Genomic DNA, 26,579 nt, shown 5'->3' on the forward strand with positions numbered 1-26,579 from the left:
TACTGAAAGTAACAATTCACTGTGTTTTTAATATATGGACAGACTAGTGAGATTTTCATCCTGAATGGAAGAATATTATATTTTTCATCAAGGTTTTGTGTTGATAGGGAATCAGATGGTCTTCTTCTCTAAGAAAGCCTTAATAAAAGACAGTTTGATGTAAAGGAGAGATAGCGATGCAGGTTTTCTAATCATTTGTCAAGAACTCGTATTCCAGGTAGATGTTATTAAACTTGTAATGATGGATAACACAATGCTTTCTATTACCTGTCATCATATGTTTGCTAATGCTAGTGGAGCCAATATTTTATCAGGTGCTAGCAATATGACTTATTACTATACTACAGGAAGAAATATTACTATCCTTGCAGGACCAAAGGAAGCTTTATGACAGTGAAGTATGGTTTGGGTGTATGTTTTCTTTTGTGACTTCCATTGAAACCAGTAACAGAGTAGCCCTCATAGAGGAGGAAAATGAAATTAACATAGCTGTGTCAGTGACCATCATGGGAGAATCTGGCCCATTAAATTAGGAAGCCTGTGGGATGCTGCACTCTGCTAAATTAGAGTGTTTGAAGACTTTTTTCTTATGAGGAATGGTCAAAATATGGTCTTTGGGTTACAGTAATAAAGAGCTAAGACACAAAGTTAGTGCATCACTCTGCTATTAGCCTGATACTATGGTTAATAAAAAGTTTTGCTTATCTTGGGCAAGCTTGAAAAAAGAAGATAGTGAAAACTTTAATGGAAATACAAAGAGGAAAACATGAAGTTACTGAGTGATATTTTTTGTTTGTTTCTAAGGTTTAGAATTTTTCCAAATAGCATTGATAACTGAATTTCCGAGCTACATAAAATACACTTTTCTGCTCTTATGGATTTGCTCTTTTCTTCTTTGACTCGGTTGATGCACCCTAAATGTCCCACTCCTGTTTACAGACAGCCTTCCTTGTGGTTGCCTTGAAGTGTTTTGTGAGCTGTTTACTTAAATGATACATACTGTTGCTGCATGTAAAGAATTAGCTTAATTTTTGTGTTGCTTTCTCCTGGCAGGTAGGATAGGTTTCTACACTGTAAACCTCCTTCACTGCAGAATAACAAGCTCATTTTTCAGTTTTAATTTAGAGGGTTTCAGAGATACTTCTGATGTGTTGAGCGTGCTGCTTACCTTGGTCCAACAATATCAATGCTATTTCAGTGAGATTCAGTCTCCTAAAAAAAGGAGTTATTTCAGTGACTTGGAACCAAAGCGCTATAGTAGTATTGATGGAGCCTTCCCTTCAAGGCTGGAATTGGCTTTGAATTTGAGTATACAGTATGCTACTTTATGTGGTTAGAGCATGCAGTATGTGACATGACTAACTGATTTTTCTTTTTCTCTCCTCTCTGTCATAAAAACAAGGCTCAGGTTGAAGCTAAGAAGGAACATGAAGGAGCAGTTCAATTGCTAGAGGTAAGAAGATATCCTCCACCTTTGCTTGTGGAGGCTTCTTTCTGAATTAATTCAATTTTGAATTTCTGCCTGAGGAAAAGAAAAGGCATTAAATGCCTTTTATTAAGGTTATTAAGTCTTAACACACTATACGTATCATAAAGAACATGCAATACCATAGATTGATTATAGCAAGTGTGTAGTCAACATTTCACTGAGAAGTCTCCTTTTAGCAGAAGGTATTTTCTAGTCTTCTTACCTTCTCACAGTGGTTCTCTTGTCTGTGTGCTTACTGGCCATACATTTATGGAAAGTGTTTTCCTATGTATTTTAAATTAATTTTAAAGATGCTTTGATAATCTTTAAAAACTAAATAAATTATATCTTTCTATTAATGTTTATTTATACCTATAAAAGTTAATAATCCCACAGAAAGCTTTACTTATATGCTTTCATTATCATAATGTATATTGTTTGTTTTGCCTTTAAGAGCATAAGATTAAATTAGTATTTCATAACTGGTGGAAAGTATATGATGCAGGGAAACATAAGTAAAAATAAAGCAGGGAAGTGATTGTTTAGCCCCCCTCAAGCTAATAAAAATTCCTATTTAGCTGATTTGTTTGCAACCTCCAATTTACATAACCCCATCGAGGTTTCCTAAGCTTTTGCTTTTTATTGCCCTAAGCCCATTAATTTTTAGCATTTTTATTTAATCTGCCTTTTGCTCTTTTAAGACCAGCAGTGGTACTACTGATTTCTGAAACATTCTATAGCGTGGTTTGCATTAATGCATGTTTTTACACATATTAACTGCTCTAATATACTTTGCTTTGAAATGTAAAAAATGTGTTCAAACCTGTTTTTATTTCGTTGTTTATTTCACATCTCTTTGTTTACTGTGTCTTGTTTGGAATTTATTGCTTTGCACTTCATCCAGAACACCTTGGACAGCATGCAGGTATTTTAGGGCATAAATTCTCCTTTCCCTGTCCTGAATCCTGCACTTTTCCCTTTAAAATTAGTAGTCCTGCCTAACCTTGCATGGAATGTGTGCTAGAACCATTGTTATGCAAGCATGCTTGGCATTTATTGGCCTAATACCAAATCACCAAAATGATAATGTTTTTCTACAAGAGATTAATCTTCAAATCTAGCATGATTTAATTAGAACTGTGATACTGGTTTTGAAAGTTAATTTCTTGTGAGCATGCCCACTAAGAATGGTTTGGTAGTTTATGGAAGATTGTATCTTTCTGACTGTGGATTTTGTCTGAATTCAGATTGTTTCCTTTGTTAATTCAAAGATAGTTCAATGTGATATTTCCACCTGAGGTTGATTTATTGAGCTGCTTACTGAAAGCCTTTGCTGCTACATAAACAATAACGAAATGGTATTTCTGTAGCAGAATATGTGGCTAATTACTAGTCTGAATTCAAGCCTGTCCACCTGGAAAGCTGCTCATCATCTTATCTGTCTTGTGCAAACTGTATCTGTCTTGCAATGGATGTAGTCTGCTTCATTTTCATTTCAAGAGGCTAAGTTTTAGAAATAACACTATGTATTATATGGGAAACTTGGCAAGTCCTAAGTGATAGACATTCAATATGATCAGCAACAGAGAGTGTCTTTTGATGCAACCATGACTATAGGCAGATCCACTTCTAAGGAGTGGTGGCAGACTTGGCACTTCTGTGCTCTCGTCCCTAGGGCAGGCTGTGTGGGCAGAGCCAGGGTACAGAACAGGAATTCAGCACTTCTGAGAGTGTGAGCACATGCCTTGCTCTGCAGTGGCACACATAAATACACAGATTTTCTACAGTGAGGTGAGTCTGACTGGCTAACAATGAACCAAGCACCTGCCTGAAGTAAAGAAAAAGATGTGTATGGGGATGTCTCCTGTTAGCAAGGCTGTGGATCTTAAAGCAGTGCTTCTTTATGTAGTATCAGCGTTGTGCTCTTCCAACTCACTGCCCTGATTACAAAAAAAGTAGTAAAGGCATTTTTCCTTCAAGCTTTGTACTGTCATGAGAGAATAACTTGAAGATTCTAGATACTCAGAAGGCATATATTGAAATGCAAGAAGTTTTAAATTAATGAATAATAATAATAATAGATTTATTTTTATTTTTTTTCAAAAGTATTTTTAAGGCAGCTGTAGCATCTTGTTGGGGTTTGGATTGTGATGTTTTTATTTTTTATTTTATGCTAGAATTTCCTTAACTGCATGTGGAAAGGTCAGTATATATTCTTAGAGAGTTGAATAGCTCGTCCTTAAACTTTAAATGAGAAAGAGGGAATCTAAAAATCAAAACCACTTTACTGCTTTGTTTGTTTGTTTTTAATGTTCTCTTAAGATTTTATATAGATGCCTTATTCATACAGCAGATTAACAAGGAGCAAAAGCTCACATTTCGGTTGCTCAAAACCACAGTGAAAAGATGAAAGTAAAAAATAAAAGCATTTACTGTTTTTTTGCAAAGCTCCCACAATGTCTCTGTATCTTATTTTTTTGTTTGTTTCATAATCAGTCAGATACCCTCAGGCTTCTTTAGCGGATCTAAATTAGTTTGTATTTTATGAATACCAAGATATTACGTCCTCAACGTTCACTGTAGCTTTAAAAAGATGTCTGTTATAAAAAAGGAACAGGCAGTATTAGCTCTGTTATTATTAGAAAATTTGGATTTTTGTTTTCTTCTGGGGTCTATAAGTCTTTTGTTTGTGTTTAGCTGTGCTAAGATCTTTGTATATGTGATATATGTAATTTTCTTCATATTTAGTATGTGCATTTTTCCTTATATGAACTGAGAACATTTTTATAGTTCAAGAAGAAGAACCGTTGGTACAGTTGAATGAATCTAATTGATATCCAGATGTCTTTTGTTAGTATAGTTGTTTAACTAGGCATATACTATAAAGAGGTTTTAAATGAAGGAAAGTGATGTTTGTTCATCATGAAGCACCGGATTAGGTTATAATGCATTAGCTTTTCATATAAGGAGCCTATTACTGCCTCTGTTGAGCTACTTTTGCTTGCACTGTTTGGGTCACAGCACATAAGGCATGAGTTTTCCCTAGGTCTCCAGTGGCAGACTTCGCCTGGCACCTTTCCAAAGTACAGACCAACTGTTTGCCCTTACATGAAAATCAGACCTCACAAATTCTCAAGAGTTTTGCTGATTCTTCAGTCTTAGCAAGTGATGTTTGTATGCTCTTTCCTAACTCTCTGGGCACTCTAGATTTGTGTTTTTTCTCTTCAGGAAAATCTGATAGTGTATGCAAACAGATATACTGGCTGCTTATAAATGCAGATTGAAATTGAAATGCATTATGTTGAAAACATTATTATATCTTTGATTTAGCTGGTACAACGAATATGCAGATTTGGATAAAATGATTTTCTCATGCTTTAGTGTCTTCACTACTCTTATATATGTTTTGAGTCAAAGTTGTAGAAGAAATCCTGATTCCCCATGCCCTTTGTCATTCCTCTCAGCCAGGGAATATTTCCCTCACCTCAACCATATTTTCACGTCAGGAATTCATAAACTGTATGTAGGCAAATTTCCCAAATTAGTACAGAAGCTTATCTTTTAAATTCTGTTTTGTTAAAGCCTGATGCCTCAAAATCAAAACAAAAATGTTTGCCACCACTGGTACTTCTCACAAGCTTACAAACAGTCTGCTCTTGGCTGATGTCTGGATTGTTTCTGTGTGGTTTGGCATCTACAGCAAGGAGCATTATTTTTGAAGGGAATGGAGCCGGTAGATGGGCCCACATTCTGCATGAAAATCTCTGGGGTTTTTAATAAATAAGTGTTAATCTAGCAATTCAGGAGGCTTCAACTTAATAGCCAAAGATGGGCAAACCTCAGAAATATACCAGAATTTTTAGAAAAAGATGGAAAAGCATACAAAATTGACTTTCAGATGTGTGTAGAAGTCACAAAGTTGTAGGATCTGTTTCTAGATGTTCTTGTCAGTGACTTTTTTAGCACTGCCAAAAAATATAATAAGGAATTTCTACTTTAGAAATTGGGGATGAAAGGAGAACTTACCTCAATATTACAGGGCTACTAAAAAGTTTAGTTCCAAGTGTCATTGAAAATTTAGGGGAGAAAAGTGTGATTCTTGCTCTGATCTCAGTCAAATGTCCGTGTTCTGTCTTGCTTGTGCAGGCCAAGGTCCGAGAGCTGGAGGAGAAATGCCGGACACAGAGTGAACAATTTAACCTCTTGTCCAGAGAACTGGAGAAATTTCGACAGCAAGCGGGGAAGATTGATCTCCTGAGCAGTAACTCGGTGGCATCCTCAGATATCCCTGGTTCTCCTGGTAAATCTCTGTCTCAGTTAATAAATGGAATAGCCACTTCTATAGGCAAAGGTAAGGAGCAATATTTTATTTGTAGGTATCTCTTCTGTTTTGTAAGTTTAAGATGCAAATAAAAAATATAGAGTTTGATACTGCAAATGGAGGATTTAATTCACTCCTCTACCTCATTTGTAACTTGTTTACATTTCAGAGTCTCTACAGTTTACTAAGCTGTAAAAAGGTATGTTTAAGTTTTTAGCTATTTAAAATAGTATTTGAACATGTAGCTGCCAGGTGTTTTAGAAACAGAGAAGTCACAACAAAAATATTGTTGATTTGAGTTTTAAAAGAAATGGGGAATGTAAAGTAAAAAAAAAAAGGATTTACATTTGTGTTGGTGTTCTTACACTTACAGTGCTAGTATCTTCAACTCAGTATGTGTTTTTCCAAGATCTATGTTGAACTTTTGCCAGGTCATCTCCTTTTGCCAGAGGCAACTGCTCCTCCTATCTACAGAACTGTGTTAATGATTCATTATTCATAAGAAAATATAAAAGATCAAGGAAAGAGGTTATCTGACAACACCTAAAAGTAACTTTCATGTATGTCATGTGTTAGATTGGGTATTATAACTGTTGTTAACAAGGCTGAGGAGTATATTCACCAATTCAGTATCACCCGTGCTAGAATAACTTCATCTGCTTGTTCTGCACAAGAATGCTTGTCAGGTAACTTCCATTACTTACAGTTTCCCCCCCAAGTTGTTTTAAAAATAATTACAAAGAAGAACTGGAAAGAAATGAAAAAATCTTAACTTCTTTTAATTTTATCTTCCTAAGCTTCTAGAAGAATTTGGAGGCATAGAGCCTAGAAGCCACAAATTCTTTCCCTGTTGTTACAAATGAGCAGTTATTTTAGTGAAAGGTGCTAAACTTAATATGAAACCAAGTCAAAAGGAACCAAGGTGACATTGTTCTTTCATTTCACTTCAGTAACTTTGTACTGTGCATGTCTTGGGTTTTTGAACACAAAATTTGAGCTGTTTGCAGTTTTGCCCACTGTGATGCTTATTAGTTTATAGACTTTTCTGGAGCTGCAAGTCTTGACTAAGGGGATATTAAAGTGCACTAAATGGAGAATTTAGAAGGAATTATCTGATAGCTGTGAGGATTTAGTACAATTTTCCTTAATATCAACAGGATTAGCACTTCATGTCTCTAAGGACAGGATTTTCAAGGTAATAATTCTTTTTAAAGGCAAGGTAATTAGCTGCTGAAATGTCTTCTAGGCAGCTGGTGAAGGTCCACTCTGTATCTCTGGGAGGAATCTAAATAGGCCCCAACCCTCAAATGAAAATCAACTGAACTTTTTGAGGTCCTGAGCCAAACTCCCCCAACTGACTTATATTTATTCTTGAAATACTAAGGGAAACAGCTTTAAACAAATCAAACAAAAAAAACCCCATTAAAATCATAACAAACAGAAATCTATACTGAAGTCATTAAAAGACCTTACTCTGTAAACCTTTTCTCATAACCTATTGATTTTTATGTGACTTAGAATTCAGGGCCTGCAGCACTAGTGTGTAAACATCAGAAATCCTTGAACAATATTAATTCTCAGTATGAATGCACTGATAACAATAAAGTAACGTTAAGCAATTACTGAAATGAACCATTTCACAATAATGATGGTAAAGCTACGGCAAGTTCTTCAAACCAGAAGTGTAATTATTTTTATTATGTGTGAGGAAGAAAGAACACAAGAGGGAACACAAGGACAGCTTTCAAAGCAAAGCAAATGACGGAAATGAGATCAGTTTATGACCAGCTGCTTTGCCTTAATTGGTGATGTTTGAATGTAGCAGGAAATGAAATAAACCTAGCCAGAATAGATTAGAATGTAGAAAGTTCACTCTAACCATATAATAATGTCACAATCAGATACAAAAGCCTTAAGATTTATTATTCATCAGATAAAAGGCTCATTTAAATGGCCTCTCTAGATAATTTAGGTAGTCCATAATGAATCTGCAGTTCCAATAAATAAAATGGAGAGTCTAATTTTACTACAAGTATGGCTAGCTTTAGTTCTGCTGAGTGAATTTAAATAAGTCTGGTGCTCTTCCTTGGCTCTTTCCTGGAATGGGTGTTGTTTGGACTTCCTTACCAGACATTTGACTGTCATGGGAAAATAAAGGCATTTTTCAGCCTATATGGATTTCATGAAGCAGACAAAAACACTGTGGCTTTATAAGGTTCTTCTCTAGTATTTAGAGAAAGAAAGAGGCATTTCTAAAAGCTGCTGTGTATTTTTATGAACTGACCTCATATTTTTCATTTTTAACTCCTAGTAAGAGTGCAAATACAGAGTGCACATACAGAGTGCAAATACAAAATTAAAGGTGATTTTTTTTCCCTTAGTTTTCAGTGAGTTAACAAGTTTTTAAAGGGTCTTTAAAAGTCTGATTCCTCCACATTCTGTTGTTTAAGCCCAGGGATATCACTGATATTCCCTTGGTTGAACAAGAGAACTTAGTTTGAATTTGTTTTATACTTTGGAGGTAAAGTTAAGCCATTTTTTAAATGTGGCCATTTTTGCACTCATGTATTAACAATCTGCAGAAGTAGACATAATCTATAGACATGATCAGGAGTTTACAGATGTTTGGGAGGTTTCAGAAGGAACGTACATCATGCACAGTGGATCTCAATTTTGCTTTTTGCAAAGACATTGCTTGATGATGCTTGTGTTTGCTTTTCAAATCCAACTCTGGCTTTACCTGCATAGAGTTGGTGTGAATTTACGTTTATTATTTAAGCATTTCATGATCTTTTAAGAAAGTCTCATGAACAGAACACACAGGAACTGGCTACTAACATTGCATGATACAGCTTGCCCCAAAAATCTGTTCTTTGCAATGTATTAGAATACCTTGAAAATGCAGTAATTTTTAAGCTGCTATAAGAAGTAGATCATATTGTGGTTGCAGATAAAAGCAGTCCCACAGCGTAGGAAGAGCCTTAGAGGATCAGCTTCTCTTTATCTCATGCCCTTTCTCATAAAGAGACAGGAGTTGATGGCACCCAGTGCAGATTTGATTGAGCAGGGGCATGTTACCTTGCACAAGGAGCCCAATGAATAGAGAAGCAGGACAGTGTCTGCAGCAGGAAGTCCAGTTAGGAAGAATGATCCATTTTACACAGCAAGATTTGGGGCAGAAGCTGCATTTCTGCATACACTGATGGTTATGGGTATTGACCTACTCTGATGGGAAGTGGGTATCTGAGTAGGCTGTACCTAGTTATCCGCACCATCTGGAGCCATAGATGTGTCCAGTCACATGATGCAACTACAGCTGCCACATAGTTTTCTCTCCCATGTATTAAGGACTCGAGGTAAATTTTATATACCTTGTTTTACAAGGAGGAAAAAGAAGACAGTTGAGTATCTTCCATTGTCTTGATATTCCTGGAGTTCTTGAGAATGTGTTCCTATCCTGGTTATCATACTATGTGTAGGCAAAGCTATAATGTACAATAATCTTTCTCCTCATTTTGGATGTAGTGCAATTAATTTAATAACAAAGCCTGAAAAATCCAGGAGGTATGAGACCAAACAGCAGTTCGAATGAATAATCACAGTTGGACCAATTATTTATAGGCTTGGCACTGACAGGCTGATATGGCAGGCACATTAACAGCAAACAGAAGGAGCTAAATTGGCTAAAGGTTTCTGAGTGGGGATGACTTTTCTGTTAAAAATGTGAGAAAGGTTCCAAGAATAAAAATTGTGCCCTTTTCCAGCCTGGGGATGGCTGTAAGTGGGGCTCGTTGTAATTAATCTTTTGTATGATGACTTGTATATTTCCCTGCTGTCAATTGCTGAAGCTGTCCTGCTGTAAATTATGGTGATGCAGAGAAAATTGATCATATTGGACTAAGGAGCACACCAGAAAAACCCTCAATATGCTTTGGAGCTTATTCTCCTCTGCAATATGAATAAAGAGAATTCCACTGATAATTCCTGCTGACGTATGTCTGGGAAGCTTGTGATTCAGTAGCAAAACACTGCTGTCCAGGCTTCTGGCAGAACTGGAGAGGAAATGCTGAACCTACATGTAGCCAGAGTTTGAAAAATTAGAGTATAGGCTCATTATGTTAATGAGAGGGAGAGAAAGGAGAAGGCATTTTGCATATCTGATTGTGTCAGCAACACCTTGGACTGTGCCCTATAACTTCTGCTGATGCTGCAATTGTAATTAGGCTCAGTTTACAATTTCCTGCTTGTTTTCTTGTGGTTTGGGAATTAAAATACCTTCACTTTCTACATTACATTCTGTAACATTGTTGACTTATGTAATTTACTGAAAGGCTGGGAACTAGCAGCTTTTTATGAACTTCTATGATTTGCTGTGTACCTACCTTAGTCTTTTTCTGGAATGACTTCTAACAGGAGGATAAAATAACTCATTGCTTCTTGTTAGCTGGCAGTGTTTCTGCTTGAGAACAACTACTTACTCTCATAGTGTTCTGATCACTGACAGGTCATGAAAGTCCTCCTGGAAGTCGTTGCGTGATTTCAGAGTTTATACGACCCCTTCAAGTATCTGGAGACAAACCAGAACAACTGTCAGTCAAACCTACATTCCTCTCCAAGTCAAGATCTGGTACCCCAAGATGCAGATTTGATTCAGACGTGAGTCTTTAAATTTGTTGCTGAAAATGTGTTATGGGGCCAAGTCTTCTCCACGGGAACGATGCAGATCGACCCATCTGCTTTTAAGAAGTAAAAACATGAATGTTCTTATTTTCTAGACAATTTGGGTACATGACCAGTGGGAATTTGACTGGTATTTTCAAAGAAGTCTCAGCTGATAACCTAGTTAACACAGCATAAAAATATATGCGTGTGAACCTCAGGCTTCTATGAAAACCTCAGTCTTCAGTGATCCACTCGGTGTTGTACACAGTTAGAAAACTTTATAGGAGGGTATTATTTTCTACTAAATACTGTAAGCCTGTTTTATGTGGGCAAACTGCCATGCAGATTTTACCTCTCCCCTTACAATCCTGAATCCCATTCTTAATCTTTACAGAAGTAAATAAATTGAAACTGTGCATGTTTTATATCTGATACTTATATTCATTGCTACTGAACCTGTGAATGTTGGTAGAATCAAAATGATTTTAAATGGATCACAAACTATGAGTATGCTGTAGGATATTCAACAAAATATTAGACTCATATTTCCATAGGCATACCTAAGGATTATCCACAGCTAAATATATTTGTATATTTGTGCATAGCAACATTATTGAAAAGTGAGAACATTCACTGCTTTTTGAAGAGCTTAGCAATGAGACTTAGGGAAGCAGAACTAACAGCAAGGAACAAAAGGAGTGCATGTCAAACTTAATTCTCTTTTTCTGTTATTTTTGAGTTATCTTTCTCTAACAATGTCAAGCTCTGTTTTGCAGAATTGTTCATTGTATGCCTTCTAGATTGTAATTATGTGATACATACTTACATTATGAAAGCTCACAGAAATTAAACTCTGTTCTTTTTTAGAAGTATCCAGACACAGGGGGAGAGTGTGTGAATAAAATCCAAAAATGGACCATAATGCTATGAAGTCTGAAATTAAAAAATGATACTCTGCAAAAGTGTATCTGCAACTTCCCTGTTACTAGTAGCAAAGTCTTCTAGAATAAGCATTATTGGGTTAGTCATGTGCTTTGTGACATGTCTGGAAAGAGACATTAGGGTCATAACCCTTGAAAATTTGCCTGCATTCCCAAAGGCTACACAGGTAGCTGATGATTACTGTCCTCCTCACTAGGAGTGAAGTGTTGGCACAATAGTGTGTTGTCCTAACCCAGCACTTAAGAGTTTATTTAGATAAAAAGTGACTTGACTCAGTGTTTTTTTCTGTTGCACTTTTGTTCCATAGGGAACAAAGCAGGGATCAGTTTAGGCCTGAAAGTTAAACTTCAATATTAACTCAGTCCAGGCTGTAAAATTTCCCTCAATTTTTTGGACAACTTACTCTATTTGATCCCACTGTTAAACCTAGTATTTCTACCTTAATTTAAGTTCTCTCAAGCTCAGGCAAAAAGTTGATTATTTTTCCTAAAAGGGCTCTCAGCATTCTGTAAAATAACTGGGGGAAAGTGTATCACCCCCTTTAAAAACTCTGCTAGGCTTGAAGCTAAACAGATAGAGCTACTACTGTAGTAATAGTAAATGAGTGCTAAAATAGGTGGAGTCTGTGTTGATTCAGCACCACAATTTTATCTCCACGTTTTGTAGACCAGATTTGTAATGGAATAAATGTAAAAGTGTGGCTTTGCAGAAGTGAATTAAATATGATGGTAAATTTAGAGGAAATATTTATTTCAATTAGTAGAAAAGGTGGAATTCAACTGATGCTGCTGCTGTGGATTAGATTGGCAAAGGAGTATATTTTATGTGATACTCATTGTTTCCAAATGTTTGGAAGCTGTCACTTGCACCCGTTCTAAACTCAGCATCTGTCTTATGTTCTTAGTCACTGGTATCAGGTTCCTACTTTTGTTTTCTGCTTAAAATATTAGGGTATCATCCTAGGATGTCTGTGTGATCATATAGCTGGACTGTGCCCATAAACACTAGGTGTATCACTTACAACAGGTCATTTTGGAGCAACTAAGTTTCCTGCACTTTGATGAAGACTTCAGTGAAAGCTTAGGAGGGTGAGGTGGTCAGTGAGACTGGTATGGTTAAGTTGTGCCTATACATATATATATTTTTTTTTCCTAAGCTGTTCTAAGTAAAATTAACCAGTTGTCTTCCATGTTAGAATTAATTTTTTCTTCATTGTTGCATGTTCACTGTCTGATTTATACCATTTGTCAGGAAAACAGTGCATTCATTTTTTTGAAATAGCATCGTCTTTTTTTTTTCTTCTTACAGATGGATAATGATCAGAATTCCAATACCTCAAAGCAGAGATATTCTGGGAAAGTCCATCTTTGCATTGCCCGTTATAGGTAAAAAACCCCAAGTTCATTACATATATAATAGATACCTGTAACATTCAACATTTCGATTTGCTTCACTTTTATTCATGCACTGGAACATCAGACCCCTTTTCTGTTTGCACTGGCTGCAAAATAATGCCATTTTCGTGTGCTTTAATTGTCAGAGAAAGTTTAACATGACATGGCTCTTTCACCCACGACTGTATTTCTAGCCCTCAAGGTCTGAATAAGAGGTGAATGTGTACCTCCTACTTTAAAGAGAATATCTTGATCTGTTCTTATAAATTGCTTTTTCATCACTGCAAGGAAAATTAAAAGTTCATCACTTCTTTGCTTTGCATATTAAGATTTCAGACATAAAGTACAGTCACGATCAAAATTTCTGTGACTAACAATTTCTTTCAATATTAAAATACTTTATAAGAGGCTTTTGCCTAGCAGTAGCTTGTTTTAGCTGTAGCTCACGGTTTTGTCTTTATTGAATTGATGTCTGTTGAAGTTAATAAACTTGTGTAAAAGACTGCCATATAAAATACATGGAGTATGGGGACTGGAAAAGAGCCCCACAACTGTGTTTGCTTTAATGCACTTTAAAAACAAAGAGAGTTTGGGCCAGTGTATTCAAAGGGACCCAAGTGAGAAGTATGTGAGTATATTCTACAGAAAAGGTTGTGGTTTTAAGTACAGCACTTAAGTTAATAGATTGTTTCATGGCAGCCTGTTGGTGATACAGGTACAGTTCACAAAAACCTGACCTAGGCTGCACTCAGAATGTATGTTTCAGCATGGAAGCAATAAGATTGAACTTAGGAATTATCTGTGTGTGCAGCTCTACAACTCTACACCTTTTTGTGTTTAGTATCCAGTTGTCTGGGGGTTTTAAGTGAACGCAGGTTTTCCATCTGTTCTCCATTGCAGTTACAACCCTTTTGATGGACCAAATGAAAATCCAGAGGCAGAGCTCCCCCTTACGGCAGGAAAGTACCTCTATGTTTATGGAGATATGGATGAGGATGGCTTTTATGAAGGTATTTTTTTAATTCTGTTAATTCATGCAGATTTAAATCAGTTCATCTGTCAAACACGCTCGCAGTTCTTTCCTTCATCTCTACCAAATCAGTTGCTAAAATTACCCCTATCATCATTGTGTTAATTAACAGAGTTTCTGCACCAGCAAAGCTGCTCCTTGCAGGCATAGCTAATTATTTTATATTGTCAGCTTTTCCTACTGGCAAGATTTAAGTTGACAAGAAAGCTTACTGGCAGTTCTGGTTTTTGCCTCACTGAGCCTTTACATTTTCAAACTGTGAATGTTGTTTATGTGCAATTTTCATTTATATCCTTGTCCACTTGCAAGGCACTGACGTGCAAGAGGTGCCTTAAAATCAAGGATTTTAATGGCATTGTTCTTTCTCACCAGGGGAACTTCTAGATGGACAAAGAGGACTAGTCCCTTCAAATTTTGTGGATTTTGTTCAAGACAACGAGACCCGGTTATCAAGCACATTAAGCCGTGAACAAGATCAGAATTTTATCAACCATTCAGGTCCTTCATTGGAAGGAGATGTCTTGGAGATAAGCCCACCAACTCACATAGACTCTAGTGTAATCAGCAACGGCGCAGGGACTCTGGATGTGAACATTGATGAAATTGGAGAAGACATTGTGCCTTATCCTAGAAAAATCACCCTTATTAAACAACTAGCCAAAAGTGTCATTGTGGGCTGGGAGCCACCGGTAGTGCCACCCGGATGGGGAGCCATTAGCAGCTACAATGTTCTGGTTGACAAAGAAGTACGGATGAACGTAGCCTTGGGAAGCAGAACAAAAGCTCTTATAGAAAAGCTTAACATTTCTACTTGCACATACCGAATATCAATCCAGAGCATTACAAACAAGGGTAACTCAGATGAACTGCAGTGCACTTTGTTAGTTGGGAAGGATGTCATAGTAGCCCCCTCTAATCTTAAAGTGGACAATATAACCCAGATTTCTGCTGAGCTGTCCTGGCTCCCTACAAATAGTAATTACAGTCACGTGATCTTTCTTAATGAGGAAGAATTCGACATTGTCAAGGCTGCTAGCTACAAGTACCATTTTTTTAATTTGAAGCCCAATATGGCCTACAAGGTGAAGGTCATGGCAAAGCCCCATCAGATGCCCTGGCAGCTTCCCCTGGAACAAAGAGAAAAAAAGGAAGCCTTTGTGGAATTTTCTACATTGCCAGCAGGTTTGACATTTTTCTTCCTACCCCAAAAACCTCTCCAGTTAAGTTTCTCTGAAAGTTCTAGTTAAACTAATCAGATCTTTAGTTTTGTGCTGTAATCCATGTCACATTCACGAGCAGACTGGGGGTTATTAAATTGCTTTATGGTATCTAAAATTAATTCCAGTCCTATGTTGCACCCTGCTTTGTTCCTGGGTAATGACTGAAGCATTTTTGGGAAATACAGGAGGGAAAGTCTCAGGACAACCAAGTACAAGTGACTCCTAGCAAGTGAAATTTCAATAGCATGTACTGTGCTATGGCTTACTTGACTCCCTGCTGGGATTTGATTTTAGCAAAGGGGCAGGAATTAGTTCTGGTCTCTTCCTTGGCTTGCGTGAGTTCTGTGTGAGGAGGCATGCAGGATAGTAATGCTGGTTGAGTAGAGAGAGAGTTAAACTTACAGGTCTACTTCTTTTGATGCAGTTGATTTATAGTTCCAGTAAAAATGTCCTCAGCCATTTACTCTTTTGTCTTGAATTATTTCAGTGAGATTAGTGATAATGCTATGGCAGAATCTGCTAGGAGGGAGGGCATTTTAAACTTTGCATATGTTCTGTGGGAGCTTGGAGATACTGCCTAGATGATGGCTTGAACTTAGTGGTTATGTTGACTTCTTTGTTATTTGGGAAAGGCCTTATGAATCAGGTTTTTTCAGGCCAAACACTTAACATGCTGTATCTCCCTCTAGTTGCTGAAGTATGCTAAAGCAATGAGCTGGTCTCTGTTAGGAGCTAAAATACAGTAATTGTTTGGTTTTGGGTGAATGGAAGGAAGTGACTTCTATAGGAGCAGATTAATGTCATTGTCATAGGCAAGATACTGGACTAGATCAGATGCATTCTTTCATTGTAAGCTGAGGAGCTGGGCTGGGAGTTCTAGCTGTCAATAAAACAAGATAGAGGAAATACAAGGGGAAAAATAGGGAAGCTGAAATTAAATCCTAAATTAAAATCTACATCTTGTCCAAGAATAGTGTTAGATCAGTTTGCATGCTTTGGTCTTACAAGTTAAAAATACATTATAGGTGTAAGAGATGGTATAAGAGAAAAAAATTATGTTGTGCCTGTAGTGTCCTGAACATGACCTTGACTTTTATTTCCATGCCCAGCAGAGGATGAAATTCAGTGATGGCAAACTACTGAAATGCAAGGATGGTTTGCCAGCATATCTGGAGGCTGAGGCTTGTGTGATCTGTTTGGTAGCAATGGTTACACACAGTTTAAATATTTGTAGCTTTTTTGGTAGATGAAGAGAAGTTGGTTGTGCCTAGTTCACTGGCAAAAGCAAAGTCACAGCAACCAAGGTTTGTATTCTCCCAGCTATTGCTCAGAGATGTCTGCAGCTTAACCCTGCTTCTGAAATGCTTTAGCATGAAGCACTTTTCAGGGTCTGACTCTTAAATTAACAAGACAGGATGTCTAAAATATTCATGAACCAGTAATCTCTCTGGTATTTTTACTTTGGCTTTCTATCCAAAATAGACCTAATTATAGTTGCGTAATACTGTATTTTAATTAAGGATGTACTTGGTGTGCTATTACACTAACATACTGTAAATGTCTTAAAAGGTTAGCAGGCTTTTTTTTTTTTTTCTTCATTGTAGAGAAAAGACTTTGAGTCCTTTAAACCAGCATGCTGCTGATTGAAAAAGTTGAAATCTCAGCTTGCAGTCCACATTGCACCTTAGTGTCAGTGTGCTTCTGGCCCAAAATCGTGACTGGGAATCACCAATAGTCCAGAGGCAGAAACTGAAAGTGATTTCTGTGTGTGTAGCATGCATTCAGTGCAGAGATACATACCAAAAAGTCACTTGCTGTCACCTGCACCAGTCTAAGTGCCACCCCTAGGCCTTTTTCTCCCTTCATTTTTCTCTTAACAACTTCAGCATTCAGAGTGAATAGTAGCTTTGCAGCCTGGATGGATAAAAATAAGTCCAGAGTAAGTTGCAAGTACAGACCATCTTCCAGAGAAATACAGCTTAGTTCCTGGCTGTAAGCTGAGGGTCAGTTTGTGGCTCCATGATTTGCAGAGTGTAGGCTGCAGTTTTTACATAATCCCTGCAATAAGGATGTTTCATCTTCTTAAAAAAATGCTTCGAGATTTGTAGTTTCCAACTTAAAAGTATATCATCTAAGGCTCAACAGTGACCAATCTTGTCTTTCTTAGGTCCTCCAGCTCCACCTCAAGATGTTACTGTACGGGCTGGTTCTAGCCCAGCAACCATACAGGTGTCCTGGAAACCACCAACTCTGACAGCAACAGGGACCTCCCACGGTGCCAATGTCACAGGCTATGGTGTTTATGCGAGAGGTCAACGGGTGAGTTCTTCTTCCAGCATTACACCATCTACATTGGGTGACTTTCAACTGACAGGTAAAGGCAACAATAAAAATGTGACAGCACTTGGATGTGTGCAGGGATTTCTCAGATTTCAGTAGAACCTACTCTTTTGTTTGGGCATAACTTGTTAATTAGCTTCCTTTCTATAAGCACTTAAGCTTTTGGACAAATGGATTGAAAGGATTAGAGACAACTGATGCTAATTGGAGGGGAGCCCTAATGTGGGCTCTTGCAGCCAACTCTGTGCTGGCAATAATTCGCCCTATGTTGAGACTTTGAAGGTTGTACTCTGGTGGAGTTGAGAGGAGGGAAACAGATATCTTCATGCTACTAAGTTGCTTGTTTTTGTACTCAGGTGGCGGAGGTGATCTTTCCAACAGCAGAGAACACACTGGTGGAGCTAATGAGACTAAGGAATTTGGAAGCAAAGGAAGTTACAGTTCGAACACTCTCTGCACAAGGGGAATCAATGGACTCTTCTGTTGCTGCCATTCCATCTGACCTACTGGTGCCTCCAACCCCACATCCCAGAACTGCTCCCAAATCTAAGCCATTAGCAAGTGCCGGAGCCCCAGAAACCAAAGAAGAACATTTAGGTCCACATTTAAAAATGGATGAGTCATGGGAGCAGACTCGTTCGGCATCTCCTGTTCATAGACATATGCTTGAGCCACCTGCCCCTAATTTTCACGGTTCTCTTCAGGGGAGGAGGTCTCCATCACCTAACCGAATACTCCCTCAACCTCAAGGCACACCTGTCCCAAACACTGTTGCAAAAGCCATGGCAAGAGAAGCTGCACAACGAGTTGCAGAGAGCAACAGGGTAAAGACAAACTTTTTCTTAAGGCTTTTTTGGGGCTGGCTTTATTCATTGTGACACTTTCCATCAAAGATTTTTTTTCGCCATATGCTTTAAGGAGTAGGTAATTGTTCCTTAACCCTGAAGATTTGTAGTTTGAGAAGGAGTGTGCTAAAATTCTGTGCCATCTTCCACATATATGCTTGTAAACATAAGGAGCATTGATCAGATTTCAATCAGCATAGAAAACCCATAATGTCAGTAGAAATGTTGTCTCCAAAAATGCAGAGTCTTACTTCTGAATAAAAAAAATAGTAATCATCAAAGTTTGTGCTTTGTCAGAAGGGAGGGTTGCACCTATGTGAGAAAAGTCAACCAAGTACTGAAGTACTTTTAAAGAGACTAAAACAATAAAGGGCAGTAATAAAATGGGTCCAGAAATGGGCAAACAGACAAAAATCCTGAGCAGACTAACTGTGAGAACTAATTTTTTTGACAGTTTACAGAACGAGGACAGTATTATTTACATAGGGTAGTCTAACCAGCAGTCAGAAAAGAGACATGTTTGTATGCTTAATGGTATCTGCTTTTCCAAAATAGCAAATGACCGTTTAGATGTAAGTGAAGCAACATTTTTTTTTGCTGTCGTGGATCCACAGGTAATTTTACAGAATTCCTCTTCAAGAGTCCTCCTTTCTCAGTACTGCACCATCACAGATGTTTACAAATGCTTCAACATGGCTGGCCCTTGAAAACTTTTCATCACACCTCCTTATGTAGCTGCTAGAAGCATCACTGCCCAAAGGAGACTCCCTGTTTTTGAGACTATTATGAGCTATGGCTGCAGTAGGGACTCAGATGTTTAAAGCCCATATTTGAGGCTCTTGGATCAGCATAGGTGATGTGTATGCATCCTGACAGCATGCTCTGGTTTTCCTACCCAAGCATACAAAATGTAAATACTCCCAGTGCCTTGGGCAGTTACTTTCTCATCCCAAGCTGCTCATAACTGTCCATTACTTGTTTCAAGATCTGATGTAACTTTTTTCATACATTGCCTTGGCTCTTCATCTGGCAGTTGTCAGTTGTTCCGTTCAGTCCTTCATCTCCAAAATAACTCCATTAATTCTGACAGTTCACACATGTCAACAACCCCAATCCCCTGTTTTGGGACAGAATTGAGCCAGTGGGTAGTGATACAGCTTTTGGGAAGCTGAATAATTCTGGCTTGATAAGGGCTGGTTAAATACATATGTATGCATGCGTACATTTCTTTATTTATAAATAATACAAAATGGAATAAATGAATTAGAGGGAGAAAAGACACTCTTGAGTTGAAAGTTGATTTAACAACCATGTAGGGAAAGAAAACTCAAATACTTTTTCTGCTTTTGAAAATTGCTGACATAACCTACGTGGTGAACCATGTTTTATTACATTAATTGCAGTGATGATTGAAATGTTTAATTCAGGGATCTGGACAGAAGTTTACAGATGGATTCATTCTAAATTAAATCAAATTCTGCCGATGATATTGGCACATTTAGTGATAGTAACAGTAGAAATGCTTCTCTCATGATAGGCTGCTGCAGAAGAAACTGTCTTCTCCTTGCCATCCATCCAGCCTGTTAGATGGCTACTGGTTATTGAAATTGGAGTAAGCAGCAGGATTCAGCAGCTGAGGGCTAGAGTCATCTCAGACCCTCTGCACCTCAGAGCATGATGTCTTATTCTATAGCTTTTTTTTCATACTGAGGTAAAAAATGCTGTAGTGGCCCCATCCTCTGCTCACCCTCTGCCAACGGAAATCATTGTCTTCATTAGCAGCCTCTGACTGTAGGAGACTCAGAATTTTGACGTAAGTGGTACTGGGAAGGAAGCTGACTGATGGTGATGGTCACATAAAAGTATAAACTAGTTTACAATCAAGAGTAATATGAGAAGCAAAAAATTCTTGAAAACCCCTAGAAGGATATATGTAAGGGGAAACTAATGTTGCTTTAAACCATGTGTATATTTAAATGTTGTCTTCTTGAATCCCTGTTTATATTTGATTTTTTTTTCCCCTGGTTGTAAGAATAAGTCTGCTTCACAATTTCCCTTCTTTTGTTGCTTTGCTAGATGGAGAGGAGGAGTGTTTTTAGTGAAAGGAGTAATGCAGCCCAGTACGCTAACTCAGATGATGAGGAAGATGGCTATGATTCTCCTCACATCAAAAGAAGAGGGGCTTCAGTTGATGATTTCCTGAAAGGGTCAGAACTTGGAAAGCAAGTAAGTAGCCCAGTCTTGTTACTGTGTCAGGTGTCCAATATGAAACAAGTATTTTATGAAGCTCAGCAGTCATCCAGGTCCCCATCTGATTATAGTAGCCATATTGGTGAACTGTGCAGACTGGCAGCTGAATTGTGTGGAGGCAGGTGAACATCCTGTTACTGGAGCATAACAGTGTCTAATGGGAACTGAATGCCTGGCACCATGCATCTATAGACAGTTGTCCCAAGCAGCAGTCTTAAGCACTGGAAATTAAAAAAAAGTGAAGCTGCAAAAATTGAAATAGAAAATGTAACTGGAATGTGATGTTCTGGCTCTGGGCTTTTTATGTATGATGTGTTACTACTGCATGTAAAAACATGCTGTGAAAAAAAGAAAGGAGGAAGGGTCTTTATATTACATAAAAGCCATAACCTGTAATCAAAATTGGCAGAAAACCAACAGCACATATGCTTGGCATGCTGTAAGGATCTTGTTTTCTGCAAGTTGTTGTTTTGCTCTGTAAATACATAATACAGGAAGTAAGTATCAGAGAAACACCTGAGATTCAGAGGCAACCTGGGACATAGGAAAGGCAGTGCTAGAAAAGATGTGACATAATAACCACAAGAGGTTTCACTGGAAACCAATAGAGGTTTCACTGGAAATCTGCACCTGTAAAAGCACCTAGTTATTGAAAAAAGAGTTAATTGACTCCAAGCAGAATAGCATAACTATTCCTTACGTAATATTTCCTAGTTACATTTTATATCTCAATTAATGTAGTGCTTGAATTGAAATATTTATTTAAATCATTGTGTGGCTATTAGCAAGGCATTCCTGTTATTAGAACCACAATGGATAAGTCTTGGAGACAGTTTGCTGGGACTCTACAGTCTGATTTCCAGGCAATCAGAGATTTATTCCAGCCATACTGGCCTTTAACAATCTACAAGACACTGTGCACTTAGTTAGGCAAGTTTTGTAATGCAATCCCCAAGTCTATGTGAATACAGCTGAAAACAGGAGTGAGTTTCTATGAGAAAGAGTACCAAGATCCTGCTAGAATGGAACTAATAGAATAATAAAATTTAGTAGAAGAGTTTAAATGTGAAAAATGAAACACTGGAATGCAGTCTGATCTTTTAACTTCAAAAAGAAGCAAAATATTGTGAAACCACGACGTTTTTCTAAAATGATACTAAGATAATGCATCTGAAGGATATGAAAATGGTTATGGGCTTGGCATGGAGAATTACTACTAGAGGTTTCCCCTATAATCTTAGTAGCTCCAGAACAAAGAACTGAAAGAGAAGAAATTGTCTCATGTATTTGGAGAGCAAATCCATCTTCACTTGGGACAAAATGCTTTTAGTAGCTATTTTCTTCTAATTGCTGGGATGGTTTGGTATCAGTGTGTTACACTGGTGTAGGAGTTGATCTGGAACCACAGAAATTATTTCTTCATTAGTATTGCAGGGGGAAGGAGTGCAGTAATTTCTAGTAATTCCTTCAAATATTCTCCTGCAACCTGATAGTTAGGTGGCCTCATTTGAAAATTTGTCCTTGAAAATACAAAGTTTGATTTATGATCTGATTTGTGAGATGTAATGTTTAGCAGAGGTGTCTCCTATTTAACATTAGCAATTTAGTAGGATTCACTTTTTCCTCTTTGTCTTCCAACTAATTAGAAACTGACAGGAACTTGAAATATTTGAGTAATTTTAAAAAGTAAGGTTGTAGCCAGTCTATTCCTACAACATTTAGGAAAATGAAAGCTTCAAATTGCATGAGCTAGCTATATAATACAATGATGGTAACATCCTGCAGGAATTAAATGCTGATCACTTTTAAATTACAATGTGATGTAACAAACAGCTGTGAAGAACAGATGATATGTGAATTATCCTAGGGCTTTTACAATTTGGTCAGCAAGTCCATTGATGCATGAAGGACCTCTTTAAATCAAGGGAATTTAATCAAGATTAAAACTAGATTTGGTGCTGTGAATGCAGACACCCTTTTTTGTATCACCTATGGGATTAAGATTGGATTTGTTTAATTGGGACCATAAATGGGCAAAAAAAAAATTATACATGAGCTCTTCACTAGAACAGAGCAGCAAGCTGTGTGATGTAATTTTTATGTGGTTATTAGTGGGATATTCAAACCTAGGAAATGCTCTGGTACTCGTTGTTAAACAAGAATTTTCAGCTTTACAGTCAGCACAGATTTTTCTCTCTCACCCTGTCAATTAGCCTCACTATTGCCATGGTGAAGAGTACCATACAGAGAGCAGCAGAGGGTCTGACTTGTCTGATATTATGGAAGAAGATGAGGAAGAGCTGTACTCAGAAATGCAGCTGGAGGATGGAGGAAGGCGACGAGTCAGTGTGACTTCACACAATGCACTTAAGGTAAGTGTGACTGCAGAGAAACCTTAGGAGTACCTCTACATTTTGATTCTTCCTTCAAAGCATTTCTTTCAGTAAATTATGGATTTTGCAGAGTGTTAAAACTCACACTGTTGTATAGACCTATAACTGGGGTAACATTGTTTATAATGTCAAGGCCACTTTTAAATTTTTTTTCATTACTTGATAGCTAATCTTTTAACTAATTTACTATTTTCTTACATGTAATTGTGGAAGTTGCAATTCCTGTTCTGTATCTGGGGACTTTTATATGACATATCCTACCTGTGCTACCCAGACAATGAGTTGTTTCTGAGCAAGGAGAAATACACATATAAACATACATACAGAAAAAAACTTGGGTTTTTCATGTCTTAGTAATTTGTCTTCATTTCCAGTGCTAGTCCCATCTCTTCCACAGGCTTTAAAGTATGCTTGTAAGAAAGGGAATTGGGTCAGCTTTCTTTCATGAATGCATTATCAGAAATCCCTGTGCTCTGATTACCAAGGAATCCTGAGAAACAATAGGCAATACTTATCAGAAATATTGCTTTAACACTGCACGTGAATATTTATAATGAAAGACAATTTAGTATAATAATTAAAGCATATGTTGAGTGTTGAACTTACCCAACACAAAATATATATATTTATCGTATTATATTTTTATGTGTAAATTGTATTTACTTTTTATATGTCTAGCAATTACATTAAGTTGTGTTTTCTTAGAAAGTTGGATACCTTGAATGATAAGGAAACCCACAGATTGATTTGCCTTCCAATAAGCTATTTGACTAAAAAACTAGTATTTTCTCATACCTACAAAAATTTTGGCCATTCTTGTAACTGTTTTCATGTATTATAAATTCAGTCCTTTTATTCTGATATTACCTGGAACAAGACAGGTACAAAAGAAACAACGATCAGTGTTTCTGTTATTTTGCTGTCATAAAAGGTTGAAACTGAAATCCTCCTGCATGCTGCTTCTGTCCCTTTCCTTTGGCAGAAAGTGAATTATCCCTAGACTGTACTTCCTTATGCATCAGAAAGTATATTAATTTCTTGATTTTAAATTAGTATTGCCAATGGTAACATTTAAAAAGAAAGGCCCAGACCTTTAATTGGTGTGGTCAATCATTTTAGGTCTGTTCAGGCCTCAGGCACCACCTCTCTTGATGTAGGGGTATATGTGAAGGGTACGGCTGGTGGATTCATTCTGCAGAAGTGGAACTCAGTAAATGAGCACTTCCTGGGGAAGGACTTAGGGGTGTCTGAGTCTCATTTGGAGAACATGGCCCACCATGCTGCTAAGTTCTCTGGTCTAAACCACAGGTGAAATTCTGACTTTGGAGTGCTAGATAATTCCCCCCCACTTGCACTAGATACAATTTCCCTTTTGCAGCATCACTGATTAAAAAATGAAAAAGAAAAACGTGTTTACTGAATTTTCCATAATGTAATTGAGCTTCTGTTCCCCTTGCATTGGAATGTATGCCAGCCATGCCCTTGCTGCTGTAACTGAGTGTTCTCTCCGGGGTTAACAGATGCCCCCAAGTAACAGGAAAACCTTTTGCATGCAGTTATCTATTTGCTTTACTAGGAGATTGCTGTTCCCTTCAATGGTTCCCTAAACCAAAGGCTGACACAGGTGATCCAGGGAAGATTCAACTCACTTCTGTGATCTGAGCATTCTAAAATGTGGGATATTTGATCTCAAATCGAAACTACCCTTGTTCATATTAATTTACTTTTGTCCATTTTTTTATGGCAGTTTATTTCAAAAGTTTCACAAATGTGATACACATTTTAAAAATAAATGAAATTAGGTGAAACAAATTTAGTCATAAAGTAGCTTAGAAAGTTCCTAATGCCTGAAAGGAGAAGACATCCAAAGCCCAGTTAAGTTTACCATGCTCAGACAGAGAGATATTGCTGAAGTCTCCAAGATGATCCTTTCATTATTTATGGGTGCTGTCGTGTCCAGAGACTCTCTGATCTAGTCATTGAGTAAAGTACATGGAGAGATGATCTCCATGATCAAAACCAACACCTCCTGCATCATTATTCTCTTGTCTCTTCTCAGAGTCCCAACAAAGATACTGCATAGGATTCTTCTGTCACACCAACCTGTGTTCCGTGTAAATGTAATAGAAGAATTACAAAATGTATCTGTCATGTTCAGAATGCATTTTGTATCCAGGCTAGGATAGTTTTTACCTACCTCTAGTATAAACAGTTCTATTTACTTCTTGGTAATAGGCTGGTTTTCAAATATTGGTTTATCAGGCAGATATGAGATTATGCTGAGAGATTTGACGACAGTGCAGACCAAGTGACCCCAGAGAGCAGTTGCTTCTCAGGGTTCTTTCTGTGAAAGCTAATGTTTACAAATGGTGCAGTTTTTTTACAGTTTTACAAAGGGAACTAGAACTCCTTTAATGAATAGCTCTCCTCTGGCAGGAGATGCAGGAGCATTTGCTACTTCTACAGGAGGCTTTAACAGATGCAAAGCCAGAAAGCTTGCTGGAACAGAATTTTCATTCTCAGATACAGGTTTTGGTTACAAATAAAAATTAAATAGCAATTTGGCTTGGGGCAAGGAACATACTAAGCATTAATGCTCTGTTTTGATGCCATTCTCATTCACCATGCTGGAACCTGTCAGCAGCTTTTATTGCTTTGTTTTAGATGCATGGATTTATTCTTGTTGATAGCATCATTCGGTTGTTTGTACTGACCTCTCATGTTGTATCTGACACCCAGCAACTTCTTAATCATTTGTTTATTTTTCATAGATTCTCATGCAAAGCATGACATCCTTTTCACTGAATAAGCTGCATGTCTTATGTTTGCCATTGCTCTAAAACTAATTCTGTCTTTATTTTTCTTTTCTTCTCCCTTCCCCCCCCATTTTATTTTTGTCACACACTGTTTTTTTCCCTGTCTGGTTTTTAACATTACATAATCTTAAGGAGTGCGATAAGAATAAGACCACTGAAGCCTCTTTTTTGGAACAGCCTGACTTTTCACAGCAGATACATCACAGTAAAAAGCTTTTCAGTATTCCAGAAGTAGCTGAAGAGGATGGTGAATACTCTGAACTGCTGTACAAGCAGGGTCTAGGTGTGCCCTATAAAAAGAATCCCACAATAGCTAGAGACTCTAGAACATCTAGGCCCTACAATCAAGACCAGCAGCACACCTTCTGGTACCCAGCCAAGCACAGAATTTCAGGCATGGAGGATTTTGCTGCAGATGACAGAGGATGTAAATATAGCCGGTCCTTGTCAAGAAGCCCAGACAGTGGACTAGACTGTGGAAGTGAAGAAGAGGAATCTCGGTTTAATTTCAGATATACTTGCGATTCAGTGTCTGCCAACCTTCCATCTAGCTGTTGTGCAGAGACTGCTAACTGTTCCTGCAGGAAAAGCATGAGGCCATTGCTTGCTCGCAGGAAAACTTTAACCAGACAAACCAGCATCGAAGAAGACTTTGGTGACCTGGCTCCTTCCTTTGTGGAGCCCAAGAGTGAACAGGTCAAGCCCAGTTACGAGAAAAAGTATGAGACTCAGAAATGTGCTAGAACAGATAACTTGTCTCATGAAGATGTTCAGGGAGGCTGGAAGACCGACTTAAAAATGGCTGACTCTAGGGCAGCTGGTCTACTTGCAAAGCCATCCCACAGAGATGCAGAAGACTCTCTGGTGTGTGAAATAAATCTTCCTTTTAGCATCTGCT

The 26,579-nt window shown here is 37.7% G+C and overlaps 1 protein-coding gene across 7 annotated transcripts in view; it reads left to right on the top strand.

The window, feature by feature from the left end:
- Positions 1 to 26,579, top strand: part of RIMBP2 (RIMS binding protein 2) — a 134,715-nt gene that overhangs the window by 91,375 nt on the left and 16,761 nt on the right. For 3 of the 7 annotated variants that reach the window (XM_051633808.1, XM_051633814.1, XM_051633815.1), the window contains 11 exons: positions 1,403 to 1,453; positions 5,615 to 5,819; positions 10,294 to 10,445; positions 12,702 to 12,778; positions 13,688 to 13,797; positions 14,190 to 14,999; positions 17,205 to 17,356; positions 17,734 to 18,201; positions 20,299 to 20,448; positions 22,686 to 22,844; positions 25,814 to 26,545. In XM_051633808.1, the coding sequence (XP_051489768.1) occupies positions 1,403 to 1,453; positions 5,615 to 5,819; positions 10,294 to 10,445; positions 12,702 to 12,778; positions 13,688 to 13,797; positions 14,190 to 14,999; positions 17,205 to 17,356; positions 17,734 to 18,201; positions 20,299 to 20,448; positions 22,686 to 22,844; positions 25,814 to 26,545 (3,066 nt within the window). Of the gene's footprint in view, positions 1 to 1,402; positions 1,454 to 2,376; positions 2,394 to 5,614; positions 5,820 to 10,293; positions 10,446 to 12,701; positions 12,779 to 13,687; positions 13,798 to 14,189; positions 15,000 to 17,204; positions 17,357 to 17,733; positions 18,202 to 20,298; positions 20,449 to 22,685; positions 22,845 to 25,813; positions 26,546 to 26,579 lie in introns of those variants that run through there. The other 4 variants (XM_051633810.1, XM_051633811.1, XM_051633812.1 and 1 more) reach the window with 2 other exon arrangements.

This window comes from Apus apus, chromosome 16, assembly GCF_020740795.1.
Source record: "Apus apus isolate bApuApu2 chromosome 16, bApuApu2.pri.cur, whole genome shotgun sequence".
Taxonomy (NCBI): domain Eukaryota; kingdom Metazoa; phylum Chordata; class Aves; order Apodiformes; family Apodidae; genus Apus; species Apus apus.